The sequence below is a fragment of the Salmo salar genome, chromosome ssa05, assembly GCF_905237065.1.
Source record: "Salmo salar chromosome ssa05, Ssal_v3.1, whole genome shotgun sequence".
Classification (NCBI taxonomy): domain Eukaryota; kingdom Metazoa; phylum Chordata; class Actinopteri; order Salmoniformes; family Salmonidae; genus Salmo; species Salmo salar.
The window spans coordinates 61697129-61717980 of NC_059446.1; the positions used below are offsets into that span (position 1 = coordinate 61697129).

At 41.4% G+C, this 20852-nt stretch overlaps 2 protein-coding genes and 1 long non-coding RNA gene across 6 annotated transcripts in view; 2 read left to right on the forward strand and 1 right to left on the reverse strand.

Annotated features, from left to right (window-relative positions):
• Positions 1-15650, forward strand: LOC106605457 (zinc transporter ZIP1). Of its 2 annotated transcripts, XM_014201142.2 has the most exons (5): positions 1-346; positions 521-747; positions 11731-12022; positions 13624-13754; positions 14112-15650. In XM_014201142.2, exons 3-5 carry the CDS (start codon positions 11833-11835, stop codon positions 14796-14798), a joined length of 1008 nt encoding a protein of 335 aa, XP_014056617.1. In that variant the 5' UTR covers positions 1-346; positions 521-747; positions 11731-11832; the 3' UTR covers positions 14799-15650. The 2 variants fall into 2 exon arrangements, with proteins under 2 accessions (XP_014056617.1, XP_014056616.1); XM_014201141.2 differs by lacking the exons at positions 1-346; positions 521-747 and adding an exon at positions 11133-11305.
• Positions 13236-16531, reverse strand: LOC106605458 (uncharacterized). The gene is made up of 3 exons (XR_006769927.1): positions 16290-16531; positions 13417-13473; positions 13236-13271 (listed from the first exon to the last, which is right to left on the reverse strand). It is a non-coding gene; the product is annotated as an uncharacterized lncRNA (long non-coding RNA).
• Positions 16056-20852, forward strand: part of LOC106605456 (CREB-regulated transcription coactivator 2) — a 17728-nt gene continuing 12931 nt past the window's right edge. The window contains exons 1-4 of one of the 3 annotated variants that reach the window (XM_014201139.2): positions 16056-16353; positions 19501-19602; positions 19811-19924; positions 20155-20216. In XM_014201139.2, coding sequence (XP_014056614.2) covers positions 16180-16353; positions 19501-19602; positions 19811-19924; positions 20155-20216 — 452 coding nt within the window. In that variant the 5' untranslated portion in view covers positions 16056-16179. The remainder of the gene's footprint in view (positions 16354-19500; positions 19603-19810; positions 19925-20154; positions 20217-20852) is intronic. The other 2 variants (XM_014201140.2, XM_014201138.2) reach the window with 2 other exon arrangements.

The window sequence follows — 20852 nt, forward strand, 5'->3', positions numbered from 1 at the left end:
CAGGGCAATTTATGTGTGAATACTTTGTGGGCAAAATGTAGCAGTGAATTAGAGATTGTACTGGACATACTGGAAAAGAACAGTCACAGTATCGTATTGAACTCAAAAGACCTATACTTTTGCCAACATTCTCTAATGAGACGTTTTTGCAGTAGGAAAGTCAGAGCAAAATCAGGGGATCATGGCAAAATCTAAAAGTGTGTCACACCATCTGGAGTTCTGACTTTGAACAGGTCATGGATATCTCAAAGCAGTTTTGATGGTTTGGACTACATGGCTGGCACGTCAATGATGTTTGGAAGAGCCTGGTCTGTTGGTGTTCCTTGCAAAAATGGATAGCAGGGTGGTGAGTCAACCTTTGTATGTGTTCACAGCTCTCTTTGCACTTATCTATTTCAAATAGACACTGATCTTTTTGTCTCACCATTCTTTGTAGTTGAGTCAAGAATGGAAAAGGCAGCCAAATGTTGCGATCTTGAATGCAACTTCGTGAAATTGTATCATTCCCTTTACCCTGTAGGTGGCGTTAGAGTCTGTCCTGCTGGTGGATGGTGGGGAGACCATTGTGGTGCAAGGGCTGTGGGTGGCTCCTAGTGTGAGTGGCCAGGGGAATACTGGTGCCATCCAGAGACATGTGACAGTGGTATGCCTGCAGTCACTTTCCACAGGTCACTTGCCCGAAGACTGTGCCGAGGACACGACCCAACACCTGAAAAACTGTCTAGATATCGCCTGTTGGCCAAAGAGGTAGGCCTACATAGCTTGCATGCCAGTGTGGTTTGTATTGAGCAGGGACGTGCACAACTGCAGTCCTTGATGGCCACAGTTCTGAGGTCCAGTCATTTGACATATAACATTCTCTAGTTGTGTTATTTACAATTATACACTACCGTTCAAAAGTTTAGGGTCACTTAGAAATGTCCTTGTTTTTGAAAGAAAAGCACATTTTTTGTCTATTAAAATAACATCAAATTGATCAGAAATACAGTGTAGACATTGTTAATGTTGCAAATGACTATTGTAGCAGGAAACAGCAGATTTTTTTATGGAATATCTACATAGGCGTACAGAGGCCCATTATCAGCAACCATCACTCCTGTGTTCCAATGGCACATTGTGTTAGCTAATCCAAGTTTATCATTTCAAATGGCTAACTGATCATTAGAAAACCCTTTTGCAGTTATGTTAGCACAGCTGAAAACTGTTGTTCTGATTAAAGAAGCAATAAAACTGGCCTTCTTTAGACTAGTTGAGTATCTGGAGCATCAGCATTTGTGGGTTCGATTAAAGTCTCAAAATGGCCAGAGACAAAGAACTTTCTTCTGAAACTCGTCAGTCTATTCGTTTTCTGAGAAATGAAGGCTATTCCATGTGAGAAATTGCCAAGAAACTGAAGATCTCGTACAACGCTTTGTACTACTCCTTTCACAGAACAGTGCAAACTGGCTCTAACCAGAATAAAAAAGGAGTGGGAGGCCCCAGTGCACAACCGAGCAAGTACATTAGAGTGTCTAGTTTGAGAAACAGATGCCTCACAAGTCCTCAACTGGCAGCTTCGTTAAATAGTACCTGCAAAACATAGTCTCAATGTCAACTGTCACAGCGGTCGATGAAAGGGGACCAATGCGCAGCGTGTAGAGTGCTCATTCTTCTTTATTTCAACAAGAACACTTAAACAAAATAGCAGAACGACAGCCAACAGTTCCGTAAGGTACTCAGACAAAACGGAAAACAACTACCCACACCCCAAAGGAAAAACAGGCTGCCTAAGCATGGCTTCCAATCAGAGAACGAAAGACACCTGCCTCTGATTGGAAACCATACCCGGCCGAACATGAAAACCAACACATAGAAATAGACAACTAGAACAAACCCGCATAGAAACAGAAACCCAAAATACATACAAAACAAACCCCCCTGCCACGCCCTGACCATACTACTATTGCAAATGACCTCTTTCACTGGTCAGGACGTGACAGTCAACAGTGAAGAGGCGATTCCGGGATGCTGGCCTTCTAGGCAGAGTTGCAAAGAAAAAGCCATATCTCAGACTGGCCAATAAAAATAAAATATTAAGATGGGCAAAATAACACAGATACTGGACAGAGGAACTCTGCCTAGAAGGCCAGCATCCCGGAGTCGCCTCTTCATTGTTGATGTTGAGACTGGTGTTTTGCTGATACTATTTAATAAAGCTGCCAGTTGAGGACTTGTGAGGCGTCTGTTTATCAAAGTAGACACTCTAATGTACTTGTCCTCTTGCTCAGTTGTGCACTGGGGCCTCCCACTCCTCTTTCTATTCTGGTTAGAGCCAGTTTGCGCTGTTCTGTGAAGGGAGTAGTACACAGCGTTCGAGATCTTCAGTTTCTTGGCAATTTCTTGCATGGAATAGCCTTCATTTCTCAGAACAAGAATAGACTGATGAGTTTCAGAAGAAAGTGCTTTGTTTCTGGCCATTTTGAGCCTGTAATCTAACCCACAAATGCTGATGCTCCAGATACTCAACTAGTCTAAAGAAGGCCAGTTTTATTGCTTCTTTAATCAGAACAACAGTTTTCAGCTGTGCTAACATAATTGCAAAATGGTTTTCTAATGATCAACTAGCTGTAACGACGGTCGTCAGGAATGGACCAAGGCGCAGCGGGTTGAGTGCTCATAATTAACTTTTTAATGAAAACACTTATACAAACAAACAAACAAAACAAACCGATGGACGACGAATACAGACTTGAAGGCAAACAACAGCAATTCAAGTGACAACCTCCCACAAATACACCCTAATATATAGGACTCTCAATTAAAGGCAACTAGACAACACCTGCCTTCAATTGAGAGTCCATACCCCAATTAACTAAACATAGAAACAGACTAACTAGAAAGAACATAGAAATAGACTAACATAGAGCAGTGACCAAAAATCCCCGGAATACATAAATCAACTACCCTCTACATAATACACACACACCCCGAACCACATAAACCAAAATCCCTCTGCCACGTCCTGACCAGCCTACACTAACAAAAGAACCCTCATACTGGTCAGAACGTGACACTAGCCTTTTAAAATGATAAACTTGGATTAGTTAACACAACGTGCCATTGTAACAAAGGAGTGATGGTTGCTGATAATGGGCCTCTGAACGCCTATGTAGATATTCCATAAAAAAATCTGTAGTTTCCAGCTACAATAGTCATTTACTACATTAACAATGTCTACACTGTATTTCTGATCCATTTGATGTTATTTTAATAGACTAAAAAATATATATATTTCAAAAACAAGGACATTTCTAATTGACCACAAACTTTTGAACGGTAGTGTATGTATGGACAAGCATCATGCAATGTATCTTGATCTGAAATAGCCTACTCTCTTGAATCACCTATTCTGTCTGTGGCAGGGCATTCTTTATTTGTGTTGTGAGGTAGGTGACATAGGACCTTTCCCTGAGGAACTACAACATAGACTCGACCAAGAATACAAGGCTGAGGCCTTCAACCCAGTGACCCTGAGCCAAGCAGAGGCAGAAAAAGCAGTGCTGAGCACATGTAGTTGCAAACCTACTGCCGGGTTGCAACATTATCAATGACTGGGAGCCACTGAAGCTTATGGAGGCTAATCTGGAAGTGCTTCGCAGGAGGGCGCTAACCTGGGTAGCAGACTGCCCACTCAGGCCCAATGCCCTCAGTCTCTGCACCAGACCACACCCAGTGCCCTATTGCCATGTTGCCCTCCATTTTAACATCAAAATATTTTGGTCACAGCCTTGATTCAGTCTGTACTCTGTTCCTGGCACAGTTTAGAAACCTGCTCTGATGCTTGAGTAGTTATCTCATCTTCTATACTTACAGTACCAGTCAAATGTTTGGAAACACCTACTCATTCAAGGGTTTTTCTTTATTTTTACTATTTTCTACATTGTACAATAATAGTGAAGACATCAAAACTATGAAATAACAAATACGGAAAAATCATATAATTTTATTATATGATATCATTTAGGACCTTGAGCGTGGCTGAGGTGCACCCATGACCAGCTCAGAAACCAGATTGCATAGCGGAGAATGTACGGTGGGATTCGAAATGGTCGGTGATCTGTTTGTTAACTTGGCTTTCGAAGACTTTAGAAAAGGCAGAGTAGGATATATATAGGTCTATAACAGTTTGGGTCTAGAGTGTCTCCCCCTTTGAAGAGGGGGATGACTGCGGCAGCTTTCCAGTCTTTAATGATCTCAGACAATACAAAAGAGAGGTTGAACAGGCTAGTAATAGGGGTTGCAACAATTGCGGCGGATAATTTTACAAAGAGGTTCCAGATTGTCGAGGCCAGCTGATTTGTAGGGGTCCAGATTTTGCAGCTCTTTCAGAACATCAGCTATCTGGATTTTGGTGAAGGAGAAATGGGGGAGGCTTGGGCAAGTTGCTGTGGGGGGTGCAAAGCTGTTGACCGGGGTAGGGGTAGCCAGGTGGAAAGCATGGCCAGCCGTAGAAAAATGCTTATTGAAATTCTCGATTATTGTAGATTTATCAGTGGTGACAGTGTTTCCAAGCCTCAGTGCAGTGGGCAGCTGAGAGGAGGTGCTCTTATTCTCCATGGACTTTACAGTGTCCCAGAACTTTTTGGAGTTTGCGCTACAGGATGCAAATTTCTGTTTGAAAAAGCTAGCCTTTGCTTTCTTATCTGCCTGTGTATATTGGTTCCTAACTTCCCTGAAAAGTTGCAAATCGCGGGGGCTATTCGATGCTAATGCAGTACGCCACAGGGTGTTTTTGTGCTGGTCAAGGGCAGTCAAGTCTGGAGTGAACCAAGGGCTATATCTGTTCTTAGTTCTACATTTTTTTAATGGAGCATGCTTATTTAAGATGGTGAGGAAAGCACTTTTAAAGAATAACCAGGAATCCTCTACTGATGGAATGAAGTCAATATCCTTCCAGGATACCTGGGCCAGGTCGATTAGAAAGGCCTGCTCCCTGAAGTGTTTTAGGGAGCGTTTGACAGTGATGAGGGATGGTTGTCTGACCGCGGACCCATTACGGACTCAGGCAATGAGGCAGTGATCGCTGAGATCCTGTTTTAAGACAGCAGAGGTGTATTTAGAGGGCAGGTTGGTCAGGATGATATCTATGAGGGTGCCCGTGTTTACGGATTTAGGGTTGTGCCTGGTAGGTTCCTTGATAATTTGTGTGAGATTTAGGGCCTCTATCTTAGATTGTAGGATGGCCGGGGTGTTAAGCATATCCCAGTTTAGGTCACCTAACAGTATGAACTCTGAAGATAATTCACACATGGTGTCCAGGGCACAGCTGGGGGCTGAGGGGGGTCTATAACAAGTGGCAACAGTGAGAGACTTATTTCTGGAAAGGTGGATTTATAAAAGTAGAAGCTCGAACTGTTTGGGCACAGACCTGGATAGCATGACATATCTCTGCAGTAGATTGCAACTCCACCCCCTTTGGCAGTTCTATCTTGGTGGAAAATGTTGTAGTTGGGGATGGAAATGTTAGAATTTTTGGTGGCCTTCCTAAGCCAGGATTCAGACACGGCAAGGACATCAGGGTTGGTGGAGTGTGCTAAAGCAGTGAATAAAACAAACTTCGGGAGGAGGCTTCTGACGTTAACATGCATGAAACCAAGGCTTTTACAGTTACAGAAGTCAACAAATGAAAGCGCCTGGGGAATAGGAGTGGAACTGGGGGCTACAGGGCCTGGGTTAACCACTACATCACCAGAGGAACAGAGGAGTAGAATGAGGGTACGCTAAAGGCTATAAGAACTAGTTGTCTAGTGCGTTGGGGCCAGAGAATAAAAGGAGCAGATTTCTGGGCGTGGTAGAATAGATTCAGGGCATAATGTGCAGACAGTGGTATGGTAGGGTCTGAGTACAGTGGAGGTAAACCTAGGCGTTGAGTGGCGATGAGAGAGGTTTCGTCTCTGGAGGCACCAGTTAAGCCAGGTGAGGTCTCCGCATGTGTGTGGGGTTGGACAAAAGAGCTATCTAAGGCATTTTTATCGGGACTGAGGGCTCTACAGTGAAATAAAACAATAAGAACTAGCCAAAACAGCAGTAGACAAGGCATATTGGCATTAGAGAGAGTCATAAAGCAATCACAGGTGTTGATCAGGAGAGCTAAGACAACAACGGGTAAATGGCGATTAATGGGCAGAGCAGGTCAGTTAGGTACATACAGGACCTGAGTTTTAGGCTGGGGCCGACAGGTAAACAAAATTAGGTACCGTGTTACTGAAACAGTCCAGGGGGCATCAGCTGTGTAGCCGAGTGATCATAGGGGCAAAAGAGAAGCAATAGGTGAGCCAGGGTGCCGTTCTGTAGTCACTTACTACGCTAGGCGAGCAGGGGACACAGCGTTCAGAAAAGCTAGCGGGCCGGGGCTTGTAGATGGTTCTTCGGCAACATCTTAACAGAATAGCCTGTTGAGACCACATCGGGCGATCACGTCGGCAGTCCAGTCGTGATGGATTGGAGGGGCTCCGTGTCGACAATAAAGGGTCTAAGCCAATTGGCAAAGGTATTGTAGCCCTAGAATTAGCTGCTATATGGGCCTAGCTCAAGGCTAGATGGTGGTAGAGGCGTTAGCTAACAGTAGCCACTCGTTTGCAGCTAGCTAGCTGCGATGATCCGGTGTAATGATCCAGAGCGGCAGGAATCCGGTGTTGTGGTAGAGAGATGCAGTCCGATATGTTCTGGATTGATATCGCGCTGTGCAGACTGGCAGGTGTTGTTCGAGCTAAGGCTGGCTGGTGACCGGGAAAAAGGTGAAGACCGCTAGCCGTGGCAAACAAGGACTAGTAGCTAGATAGCTGGCTAGCTCCTGATGGAAGTTCCAGTTATAAAGAATAAAAATAGCAGATCCGTACCACATTGAGTGAGGCAGGGTTGCAGGAAAGTATATTTAGTTCGTAGATAGAAAGTGAGATGAAGATATATATGAAAAAGACTGGCTATTTACACAGGATAAGATACGGGATAAGACAAAGACAAACGTCCTACTGCTACGCCATCTTGGATCTGGTGTGTCGGATTGTGTCGTTGAGCATTCATGTACATATAATAACACCGTAAATTCAAAAGCCGTATCTACATGCTAAATTCCAAACCAGGCCTTTAGCCAAAATGTCAGACAATGTGTTCAATATATTCATGTCCTTTATACTGTATTTCATGGTTTATTCGTATTATGGCAAATATAAATTGGATATGATCTCCTGTATACTATGGCAAAATAGGACAGTTATATATGACTCATGGAACTCTGTTTTTCTCTTTTTTTTACAAGGCAAGGTTTGTCTCTTTATGATCTCACATGATCTCACCTCATAAGAACTGGGTTGTGGCATCAGCAATTCTGCCTCAATAAATACATAAAAAAATTGTGTTGGTGATCTTTTGAAAAACACAGATGGGCCTAAATTCTAAACAATATACTATGCAATCAAGATATTTTTATTCTATACAGGAAGTAATAACATACATTACCCAGTGAGCAAAATTACTTTGAAAATACTTTTCCATACGTTGACATCACGTGCATTTCAGGTGCTGAATGAAAGGTTAGAAGACGTCTTATACGGACATCAAAAATATGTCTGTAATGGATGTCAAAAAGACAATTTACAGACGTGAAAAATATGTATTTTTCTGTCATTGATTCTGTGGACAAATTTCAACAAGCACATACATTCTCAATTAAGTAAGCATTCTATCACAATAATATAGGAAAGACTGCAACTGAAGACTGCAACCGAATATTTATTATTGCTCCCATCTGTCACATGCACTTAATGTTAGATTTTTCAAAAGCTTTAAAACTTGCGGCGATGATGTTCAAAGTAGTCCAACCTACAGAATAAAACAACAGATCACTTCAACTACAATAACATTCTTTGTAACGGTTACAGATGGGGTTTTTGTTCATGCAATGACTGTGATGTGTTCTTTATCTACCTTAGTTGAATGCCCTGACTGTCAGTCAATCTAGATATGAGTGTCTGCTGAATGACCAAATAAAAAAAACATGGGTTGATGAGAGATGCTGCTTAAACACAGCAAGGTGACCGGGCACAATTGTATGGTTAAACAGTATAAATATGATCAATACAGATCGATTAAGATGACAAGACACAAGTTTTGGGACAAAGTGGAGGGGCAATTCAGCGGGTCTGACACGAGACGTATCTGGCAGGGGCTTCTAACATCCATGGATTACAAAAAGAAAGCCAATCACGTCACAGACACCAATGCCGCTCTACCGAATGAGCTACAGTGGCTTGCGAAAGTATTCGCCCCCCTTGGCATTTTTCCTATTTTGTTGCCTTACAACCTGGAATTAAAATGTATTTTTTGGAGGTTTGCATCATTTGATTTACACAACATGCCTACCACTTTCAAGATGCAAAAATGTTTTATTGTGAAACAAACAACAAATAAGACAAAAAAACAGTCAACTTGAGCGTGCATAACTATTCATCCCCCCAAAGTCAATCATTTGTAGAGCCACCTTTTGCAGCAATTACAGCTGCAAGTCTCTTAGGGTATGTCTCTATAAGCTTGGCACATCTAGCCACTGGGATTTTTGCCCATTCTTCAAGGCAAAACTGCTCCAGCTCCTTCAAGTTGGGTGGGTGCCGCTGGTGTACAGCAATCTTTAAATCATACCACAGATTCTCAATTGGATTGAGATCTGGGCTTTGACTAGGCCATTCCAAGACATTTAAATGTTTCCCCTTAAACCACTCGAGTGTTGCTTTAGCAGTATGCTTAGGGTCATTGTCCTGCTGGAAGGTGAACCTCCGTCCCAGTCTCAAATCTCTGGAAGACTGAAACAGGTTTCCCTCAAGAATTTCCTGTGAATTTCCCTGTATTTAGCACCATCCATCATTCCTTCAATTCTGACCAGTTTCCCAGTCCCTGCTGATGAAAAACATCCCCACATGCTGCCACCACTCACGGTGGGGATGGTGTTCTCGGAATGATGAGAGGTGTTGGGTTTGCGCCAGACATAGCGTTTTCCTTGATGGCCAAAAAGCTCAATTTTAGTCTCATCTACCATTTAATTTACCTTTATTCAACTAGGCAAGTCAGTTAACAACAAACTCTTATTTTCAATGATGGCCTAGGAACAGTGGGTTATCTGCCTTGTACAGGGGCAGAACAACAGATTTTTCCCTCGTCAGCTCCGGGATTTGATCTCGCAACCTTCCGGTTACTAGTTCAATGCTCTAACCACTAGGATACCTGCTGGCTCCTTTCCATGTGGTTGGGTAGTCTCCCACATGCCTTTTGGTGAACACCAAAGGTGTTTGCTTATTTTTTTCCCCAAGCAATGGCTTTTTTCTTGCCACGCTTCTGTAAAGCCCAGCTCTGTGAAGTGTACGGCTTAAAGTGGTCCTATGGACAGATACGCCAATCTCCGCTGTGGAGCTTTGCAGCTCCTTCAGAGTTATTTTTGGTATTTTTTTGCCTCTGATTAACGCCCTCCTTGCCTGGTCTGTGAGTTTTGGTGGGCGGCCCTCTCTTGGCAGGTTTGTTTTGGTGCTGTATTCTTTCCATTTTTTTAATGATGGATTTAACGGTGCTCTGTGGGATGTTCAAAGTTTCTGATATTTTGTATAACCCAACCCTGATCTGTACTTCTCCACAACTTTGTTCCTGACCTGTTTGGAGAGCTCCTTGATCTTCATGGTGGCCCTTGCTTAGTGGTGTTACAGACTCTGGGGCCTTTCAGAACAGGTGTATATCTACTGAGATCATGTGACAGATCATGTAACACTTAAATAAAGTCCACCTGTGTGCAATCTAACTAATTATGTGACTTCTGAAGGTAATTGGTTGCACCAGATCTTATTTAGGGGCTTCATAGCAAAGGGGGAGAATACATATGCACGCACAACTTTTCCGTTTTTATTTTTTTGAAACAAGTTATTTTTTCATTTCACCAATTTGTGTATGTCCATTGCATGAAATCCAAACAAGACATTTTCCATCTCTCTTTAGTTTAGGCTGTTATCCCCTCCTGCTTCAAGATGTCCCCCATCATCCCAACCCGTAGCACTCACGCTTTGAGAGGCTAGTCAAAGACCACATCACCTCCTCCGTCCCTGACACACTCGACCCTGCATCACAGCCTGGTATGGCTACTCCATCGTCGCTGACCGCAACGCTGTACCGAGGGTGGTACGCTCAGCCAGTATGTTTAACAAGTTTAAACATCACATTAGAGTACGACAGTTTAGTACAGTAGAGCACAGTACGGTATGGCCCGGTACAGGACAGTCAAGTTTTATTCAGTAGAGTAAAGTAGGGTACAATACAGAGCCCTATTAGAAAAAAAAGACATCAATGCTTTGTTGGGAAGTGTTCGGCTATACTCGTTCACTACAGTACTTCGCACAAATCTAAAAGTAGGATCAGTGGAATTTTGGGATAGTAGGAGATTCCAGCATTTTTCTTAGGCTACTCGTCATGTTTCATGGTCATGGCTGTCATCCCATTTCTGACACCAGTGTAGCAAACAACAAACTCGGTTCTTGGCGTGAAAGACAAACACCCTATCGGACCAATCATAGGAATCTATATGTGGCCAAATCAACGCCAGCCTGGACCAGACCAAATCTTAACCGATCATAGCCGTCTGTTGACGTTGAAATCAAGGCCAGTCCGGACCGCAGCAAAAAATATATAAATACCACTGGTCCAGACAGGACCAGAAAAAACGACGTCCAAATTACATTGCCTGGCGGTAAATGCTTAGCTGGTATGTAGCCTACTAGGTTAGGGATGCAGCAGAGGTGTGGTACTGGAACGCATGCCATTGTCATATTTCGCACATTTACTGGACTGATACAAAGTCTAGAGATGGCACATGATGTCCTCTCAATCCTTCATCTGTTGCAATTGTGTGCGATTTAATAAGTGATACACTGCTTAGAATTTCTTGTATCAAAAGTCCACGAATGAATAGACCGCGAGAGTTCGAAGTTGCTCCGAAACAACTGATAAATTATCTGTTTTGCGGACCCCCAATTTTGAGATTAACTATCGACAGCTAAAACGCAGATCTGACTTGAGATCAGATTTCACTGAGCGTTGATGAATCCGGGATATGCCCCTCCCTCGGTCGTCCCAGCCTCATTCTGATCAGTTGAATCATCACTTCCCGTACAGAGTGCAGTTTTTTGGCATAGCAGTAATGTAATTTTGCAGCCTTTTTCCCACTTGTTATTAAGTCTGTGCCAATACAAGCTGCTCACCAAGGCTGTCCTTTTATGAGAGAATACGACAGAAGGTAGTACATTATTTATTGCTTGCGATTTGTAATGTGAGAGATGCCATAGGCAGAAAGCTATACGTTTAGTCAAATTGTTGAAAACTTTTTATGGACTAGCTATAGCTTTTAACTTTCTAAACAGCTGTACAGGATATTATAACAGTCCCGGTAAAGCCATTTAATGTTATCTATCTGATGTTAGATCAGTCACTATGCCCCCCCTTTCCTACACAAACTGTACGTTTCCATCCTTTCACATACTGTATCATGTTATTTGTTTGCCAAGATCCCAGAGCAGATGCTACAATGTGACATTGTCACAGAAGTCTCTCACCCTAAACCATGGGCACTATGAAAATGTATGCAATAAATGTCAAACTGCGTTTATTTGTATTGACTTGATTTGAATGTAGGCAAATGTTCCTCAAACTTCTCTGATGCAGGTGGTCTCCCCCTCCCCATTCGACTGTAAGCCAATGGAGGGCGTCTGAGAGCTACCCGTTGCTGTTTCACTCGGGCGTAAAAGAGAAGCAGGGAGTGCAGAGATGGCTCTCAGAAAAGGATCTTCTGTTGCCCTCTCTGGGTGGCCATCTGAAGTGCAGATGAACCCAGCTGATGTCCCTGGCCTGGAGGTAAAGCTGGGAGCACTGGTTGTTCTTTTCTCCATCACACTGGTCTGTGGCTTCGCCCCTTTGTGCTTAGTCAGGGGGGCAGGGAGGTGCAATGTAGACCCAGGTAAGTGGTACTTTAGATCAGAATGAATTTTGTGAATGTGATTTAAAGGTAAATCCATTTGCATTAAATCAATTTTTTGACAGTACCCCTTTTGAATTGATTAGAACCTTCCTTACATTTTTTCCCCCATTGTAGAAGTGCTCAGAAAGTTACTTTTTGGACCTGAATGCCAAAATAGTCAAGAGATAAAAGTACTTAGTTGACCTATTTTGCATACACACCATACCATGAGACATCCATCTCGTCATCACTGGAAAAGATAAACAGTTGAGATGTACATATTTAAAAGCTTATGAACATGCTTTTTAAACTCTTTTTTTTTTCTTCTTAAATGTCAATTACACACAATGTTGACTTGGATGGGAATATCAGTAGTTTTATATTATACTGTCAATACTCCATAGGAAACCTATTGAAATATAGATCATAGAATAGACAAGACCATTTAAATTGATATTTGACAATGGGTGGACCAGCAGAAATCTTTGTTAGTAAATAAAGTAAAAATGTCATTTAAATTAAAATGTCAATGGTGTACCAGCTAAATTGCAGAGGTTTGAAGGGATAGGTCCATTCTATTAAATATATTTATATGATTGAAATGACACCCACCCTGTATTCAAGAGCAAACCTCAGATGTAAAAATAGGGTCTAAGCTACAACATACAGTACCAGTCAAAAGTTTGGACACGCCTACTCATTCCAGGGTTTTTCTTTCATTTTAAAATGTTCTACATTGTAGAATAATAATGAAGACATCAAAACTATGAAATAACACATATGGAATCATGTAGTAACCAAAAAAGTGTTAAACAAATCAAAATATATTTTATATATGTATGTGAACATGAAGATTATTTTTTAGATAATTGATGTTAAGGTAAAAAAATATGAAACATTTTTCAATAAATTATTAAGTAGTTTGATAACCCTGTTTGTAAGCTTTTAAATGGCATCAAACTCAACTGTTTTTTTTTTCTCCCAGTGACAAAGACATTGATGTCTTATGGTATGGTGGAGTATGCAAAATGAGTCAGTTTTGAGCACTTATCTCTTGAATGTTTTGGGATTGAGGTCCAAAAAGTAACTTTCTGACCACTTCTTCCATTGGAAAACATGCAGGAACGTTTTGTTTAAATCAAAAGGGATGCTGTCAAAAAATGATTGAATTCAAACGGATTTATCCGAAAAGAAGTCCTGGGTGTAAACTTACTTGTTGACTCCTATGTGTTCCTTCCTTTCACAAACCCTACATGAAACAGAAAGAACCCCCAAATCCATGTAAAGACAGTAGCATGTAAGTGGGTTCAACTTCCATGCACATCCGATAACTTTGCACAGGGCTGAATAATAAAGTGCAGGTAAATTAGTAAAAGGAAGACATACCTACTCACTTGTGTAATCTGTTCCCGGATGTTGTCAAGATGTTGTCAAGATGTAGTCTGTCAAATCTGTATATTTTTTCCATGGAGACCAGATGAAGACCAACAGGTTAAAACATTGACCTTACTTGTTGTAGAGCCTTTCAATAAACTTGCATGACTGGCTGATACATTTGTGGCTGAGTTGTGTCTTTGTAAAATGTAAAATGTATTCCACAGAAACTCGTCACAAGGTAGTGCGCTTGGTGAGCTGCTTCGCTGGAGGAGTGTTCTTTGCTACTTGCCTTCTGGACCTAGTACCTGACTACCTATCTGGGATCAATGAAGCATTTAGTAACCTGGGCATCACAGTAAGAATTTGGGGAAGTCCCCATTAGCGGTGTCTTTTTTTTGGTTTCTGCCCTTCGGTTAGTCATTTCACATCTGATTAGTATTTAGGAAGTACAGCGTTATCTCGGCCTGCCCTGTATTACTTAATGTCAGAATTACATTTTTAAACTTTGTCAAATTTGAATGCTGAGAAAAATACAGATGAATGACTTTGTGTAGACTCAATTTCTGTTCGCAGACACCTTTTTTTTTAATCGATTTTTTTTATGTTACACTTGTCAGCTTAATCTGACTGATTAGGCTATCTTTGTGGTAGTTAGTTCTTCCAGGTAAGTTATAAAGTGTGTGTTATCCTCTTGTCTATCTACCCCTTCCAGCTTCAGTTCCCTCTACCTGAATTTATCATAGCCATGGGCTTCTTCTTGGTCCTGGTGCTGGAGCAAATAGTCTTGGCCCTCAAAGACCGATCGGCGGGCCACTCTGAAGAAAGACGCGCACTATTGGTGGACTCCAGCATCCAATCACATGACAGAGATGGCCGGAGACACTCCCATGGTAGGGAGGAATTAGGGGGAGAGGATGCCCACTTCCATGTGGACTTTAACTCTACCTCGGCCATCCGGGCCTTCATTCTCGTGTTTTCCTTATCTCTGCACTCAGTGTTTGAGGGCCTGGCTGTGGGGTTACAGGAGGACAGTCAAGAGGTGCTGGAGATCTGTGTTGCTCTACTCCTCCACAAGAGCATCATCTCTTTCAGTCTAGCCTTAAAGCTGGCCCAGGGCAAGCTGCGGCGGGCAGCCGTAGTAGGTTGCCTCCTGCTCTTTGCCCTCATGTCCCCAATGGGCATTGGGCTGGGCATTGCCCTCACCGAGACCAAGTCATCCCCCCAGCACCAGCTGGCCAGGTCCACCTTAGAAGGCCTGGCGTCTGGCACCTTTATGTATATCACCTTCATGGAGATCCTGCCCCATGAGCTAAGCTCCCCGCAGAACCGCATCCCCAAGGTGGCCATGATTCTCACTGGGTTCGCAGTGGTCACTGGGATGCTGTTCATCAAAATGTAAATATTCTGTAGATCAATCCTTTGGGTCTGATTCTATCAAACTGACAACCCTTCTGGGATTTAAGACAAAAACAAATTTCCTCTTGCGCTGTGAGAATGCAATTTGGACTGATAAGCATTAAAATGTTTACAGCATGAGCCCAAAAGATACTCAAGCGTGTCATTAATTCAAACAAGTTTTCTTAAGGTGCAGGGAGAATGCTGATTTGCCTTACACTGGAAACTTGATTATTTTAGTTTTAATATGTAGATGAATGTTATTCATTCAGATTTAAAAAAGGATATGCTAATCCTGCCATGCTTTGAAATTAACATCATATAATGTTTTCTATTTTAGATATTTGAATATCTATATTTTTTATATAAACAATGACATACTTCACAAATGGCTTTCTGTATACCGTGATGTGGTCAAAATTACCTGATTTAAAAAAAAAGAAGGTAATATGAGCATTATATAACTCCTGGTTTGATATTATAGCATACCTAATGTTTTGTTGGCTGTGAAATCTGACTAGGTGTGTCCTGAATTGTACACACATTTGTTTGTTCAGTAGTATGACTGCCTAGCCCCTAAAAAAAACATAAGAGCATATACAGCTGGCTTCTACTTTAAATGCTTAAAAAGATAAATGGAGTGGTTGCTCTTTGTCAGAGCCTTACATTGAGATCTAAATATAGGCCCTGATTTCACTGCCATGTGGTGAGAGCTTTGAATTAGTCCTCTATTCTCTTGTAAAACTTGTGTTTGAATAATTGAAATGGCTGCTCTTGTTTTTATGTTCACTTTTATATCAGCTACATGTTTATCTGTACCTGGTTTACTGATTAAAAGTAATCTGAAATAATTTAACATGTTTCCTACTTCTTTTTCATCTGGAGAGTGATCAGACAACCAGTCTGGCAGTGTATTTTACTACTGAATAATCTGGTTTATATGCAGCCTTTTAATTTTGAGAAAACCAACCAATACAATAGTTGTATTTTGGAACAATGTAACGTTTTTTTTTAATCAATATCCATTACACAGTACTGTAATTTCTGTATTGACCTAGCCGTACATACATTTTTTTTAACCAAATAAACGACATGCCCCAGATTGGCTTGGGCGCTCACTTTCTCCTCCCCCTCCAAGTCAGATGGTTTCGACTAGCTAGTTACCACAGCTCCAATGTCAAAATTGTCTGTCGTACAAATTCATGAAAACAAAAATAGCTTTTTGGTCTTCATTTAAGGTTAACTGTGTTAATGTTACGTTTAAAATCACATTTTAAGAGGATAAATTGTAGAAATAGGCGGCCCGTATCACTTTGTGGCTATAGTAACTAACGTTAGTGACGACCAAGTCAGATCATCCCACTGCGTGAAGTCGTTCGGCAAAGATGTCTGCTACGGATGTAGGCGGTTGTGGACCCGGAGCAGGACCCAGTTCGGGTGCTGGGTCCGGGGCATCAAACCCTCGAAAATTTAGCGAGAAAATAGCTCTACATACCCAACGTCAGGCTGAAGAGACTGCCGCTTTTCAGGAGGTTATGATGGACATCACCTCTACCAGGGTAAGTCGGAGGGGGGAGGCAGGAGAGGAAAGCTGGAGTAAGTACAGGCCCGGGGCTTGTCAAGAGAGTAAACAAAAAATACGAAAATGATAAACCAATATAACGTTTAGCGAGCGAACTCTAGCCAAGAATGAACGTTATCCACGATTTGCATTTTATCTGTTGGAGTTGAAATGTCTTCTAGTTATTTCCCCTACCTAACGTTAACTAGCTAACTACAATGTTGATTGCTATCTTATCTAACTTGTCAAAAGTGTAATGCGAACCAGCTAGCTAGTTAACTAAAGTTAAAGTAAATAAACTAGTAAGCTAGCCCTGAGTTAGCCATATGTGGCTAAGTAGTGTTTCAAATTCCATAGCTAATGTTAACTAGTTCGTTACGTTACTTAACGTTAGCTAGCTAACTACTTAGCAAGCTAATGTTAATGAGACATTGTAACGTTAGTTATAACTGTTTTAATACATTTTCAAACCTGCTGAACTGTGTGACTGGTTGATAACGTTAGTTACCAGCCATGTTTTGGCTTAACGTTAGTTTTTCGGTGCTTAGCTAACTAGTTTGTCAGACAGACGGTACATCAAGTGAAGTGGCACATAGTGGTTGCTGTCAACCACCACAGCAGAACAGATTGCAAACTCTTGGCATAACTGCAACCCACTCCATTATTTTTCCACTGAGTTTAACATTCACAAAATTGTGTTTTTATAGGAACTCCACGGCTGTATTAAGTACGCCGATTCTGTTCCAAAACGTTTAGCAACGTTAACCGTTTACTCCAAACATACATTTTTGTTCAACGAAAACTAGTTTCTATTGGACAAATTCAGGTAGGTCCCTCCCCGTTTTTCATCGTTTGCTCTGTTTGTGTACGTTTGATTCTTTAACGTGTTTCCGTTGCAAGACATAATAAATACACCCCAGAGTTCAATCTAAGGATCTTTCAATTTGAAGTGAATAAAGTTTGAACTGCTTTTCAAACCGATACTAATCATTAATTTGGTTATTAATGAATTCATCTTTTTTTGAACATTCAATCTTTTAGAAACATGATAATGGACAGAATTTCCCCCCTCTATGAATATCCTATACATTTTGAGGTGAATGTGATGCAGACTGAGTGGGAGGAATAGAAAGGAGAAGAGCGGGCAAATCAAATTCAGTGACGACTCACCCTCCTAAATTGCATTGTTGGGCAGCACATTCAAGGGCTCAAGTCTTACACTGACTCATCCAAACTCCTCATAGCACCCCACTTTCTTCATTCACGGTAATTCCCCTTTGCCATCTCAACCACTGTCGTTTCTGGGAATTCCTTTTTGAGTCCTGTCCTTTACAACCTCCCCATCTAATATACTTTTTGTCAGGGTGGTCCAATCAGCCTAATAGCAAGGCAGTGGTGCGGTTACTGGTAAATGGAGACGGAGCATGCTGTGAAACTGATGTGCTGTGTGTGTGCGAAAGAGAAGGCACAAACTATGGAGTAGAGTAATGCAGAATTACGCTGAGACTTCACTTTAAATTGTATGCCAAACAAAAACCATTGATCTCAAAGTTTAACAAACCATACAATTCTATGCACAATGACTACTTTGAACAATTTACATAGTAAAAAAAAAAAAAAACATTTTACTGGAAAAACTGTACAGGTGCAAAGTTTCATAACAGAATTATGGTAAATTCTCACATTTTATTTGTTTTCAGACTTTGGACCCCCATCCTGTAAATGTGCTTTTGTAAAATGTTCAGTGGAAATTGTTAAAAGTAGTACTTGTGAATAGAGTTCTATGGTTTGTTAGTTAAACTTATAAATCAATGTTTTTTGTTTGGTATACATTTTAAAGTGAAAAATCTGAGTCTGTGTAAATCCGTTACCACTTCTGTTCATTCATTGTATTTATGAATCAGTTTGGTTGTACAACTTGTATATGTGTGGAGAATTCATTTTGTCATCAGTGCGATGAATACTGAAAGCGCTAGCTACTTAAATCGTCTTCGCCTGCAAAAGAGAAAGGGTATTTAAAGATGGAATCCGCAGTAGCGGAAACGGCGCCACCTTCCGCCCCATGGCCGTTGTTATTGCTTTTGTTTTGTTGACGAAGCGAAGGTGAGGAGCGTCACCCATCATAGTAAAAATTGTATCACATATTCTGCTGTTCTGTCACTCGTGCAATGATGTCAGAGGGGAAAGAAACTGTGTTTGTTAACTTCTTTGTTGTTGTAATATCGCAGTTTCACAATTAAGTATTCAAGCTTTAAGGCTTTTGGACATTTTTAGATGGGTTCGTAAAATATGACACATTAGGTCTATCTTATCTGTATGCTGGAACAGTAGTGGTTCATATGAATCCATTTTAGAAGGGAACTTTGTAAGGGCAGATTTAATCTTATGTCCTATGAAGACCTTGTCTCAAATTCTTCTGCTGTCATAATATTTTACACTGCCAATGTCACATTTGGGAGGTACACAAAGCAGTATTTTCTCACTGTCACCTCACTGGAAATGTTTTGTCCTAATTGGAATGTATTAGGCAACTCCTGGGTGTTATTAGTAATATGTAATATGCTGGTGGGGATATTGTTGCTTTGTGACTGTTTTCAAAGTTCTTATTGTTCTTAGAAATAATAATTTAACAGCTTTTCCTCAATACTTGTGGTTTTTCCATGTGAGTGATTGTCCTTTTTAAAAAAAAAAATTGTAATTTTTTACAACGATGAACTAACTCACTGCCATCTGTTTTAAAGGTTGAGAGACTGCATGAAAGATGTCAGAGGCAGGACAGCACATCTTATAAAATGTCAAGCTTTTACTCAAAAGAACAAGGTCTGAAAAGACACCAAGATGTTTGGCTGTCATTAATGAAAATGGCCAGATAGTGTCTTACTAAAAGAACGGGCCAGCTCATTTCAAACATTCTATCATGACATAGGACAACCCCAGCTTTGCAGGTGATAAAGCACACTACAACAAACTCTTGAGGACCTTGTTACCCACTTGATTATCTCAATCCACTGATGTGGCTTCTGTCTCTTGTGTAGGCTATGCAGCAATCCAGCAGTGAAGTATGTCAAGGGCACAAGTATTACAGTTTGTCTTACAAAAGACATTAGGTATTCATAAAGTCTTCATCTCCTCTTTTTTTCTCCAGATCCAGGCTCAGAAAGTGCGTCTGGCTAGAACCCAGGGCCCGTACTATGGGGGCTCCCTACCCAACGTTAATCAGATCGGCAGGAACCCAGGCGACTTTCAGGTGAGAGAGGTTCACCTTTTTTTAATCCTCAGTGTGTGTGTGTGTTGGTCCACATTAATATATAGCCTAAAAATCTATCCATACAATCACTTGACACCAATTTAACCACCATGGCGTCTCTCCCTCTTCTCTTGCACCCCTCTTTATCCTCTCTCCCTTTATGTTTCTCTGTTCTCCTACTTGTTTCCATCATCGGTCCCCCTCTTAGGGTTTGTTCCACTCTAACCTGGACTCCAGTCGCTCCACACGGCACCACGGCTTGGTAGAGCGGGTCCAGAGAGACAGACGCTTCATCTCCCCAGTGCGCCCCTACAGGAAACAAGTAACCTTCACAATACCTCTGAGACCAGAACATCTTCAGACCTTGTTGCACAATCTAGGAGCTTATCCAGAGTTTTGCTCTACTTAGGCAAAGGACTGCTTTGATGATATATTATTTTGTCATTTTCTGTGTTGTGCTGACCAAATCCCTGGTTGTTAATCTCTGATTGTGGATGAGAAGAGTAAAAAGTGTAACAATTTAGTTGTTGCCTTGACTTGTGTGCTCCTCAGGTGGACAGCTCTCCGTACAACTCAGCCTATCTGTCCCCGCCTCCGGACACCAGTTGGAGAAGGTAATGATCTAGAGTGGACCCCAATCTGCAGAGACATGGGTGTCCTCAGGGAGCCTGTTTTATCTTTTATGTATTGTGTTTAGTTGTTTTTCTCTGCAGCATTATAGCTTGGTCTCACGTTAACAATGCATGCTAACGCGATTGGAACTGACTAACAAGACGCCTGATTTTAGCTTTCCTTCATAGTCTTGAATTTAGTTGCTTTTAAGAACTTTTAGTTTTATTTTCTCCACTTTCCTCCCTTTTTTCTGGCATCTGAATACACTTACACTCTTTTTTTTCTTCAAGTTTTGGAACGAAACTCCCACCTCTTTTCCCTTCTTGCCAGTCCTCTTTTTTTTTTTCTTTTCTTTCTTTCTCTGCTAAATGGAAAAGGACAAACTCTTTGAGAAAGGGAAACTGGCTTTGACATGAAATTATACGACTCTTACACACCTCCCAACAGTTCCATTTTATCTTATTCTCTGAAAAAATAAAGGCATGTCGAGATGACTTATAAAGCAGCATTGACGCATGAATGAAATGAAGGCCGCTCTAAACCAGCGTTTCTCATCCCTGCTCGCTTGGATGCTGCGCTTTGGGAAATAGCCTCCATCAATCAGGTGAATGGAGGGAGCTGCTCCTAAAGTTGGTTTG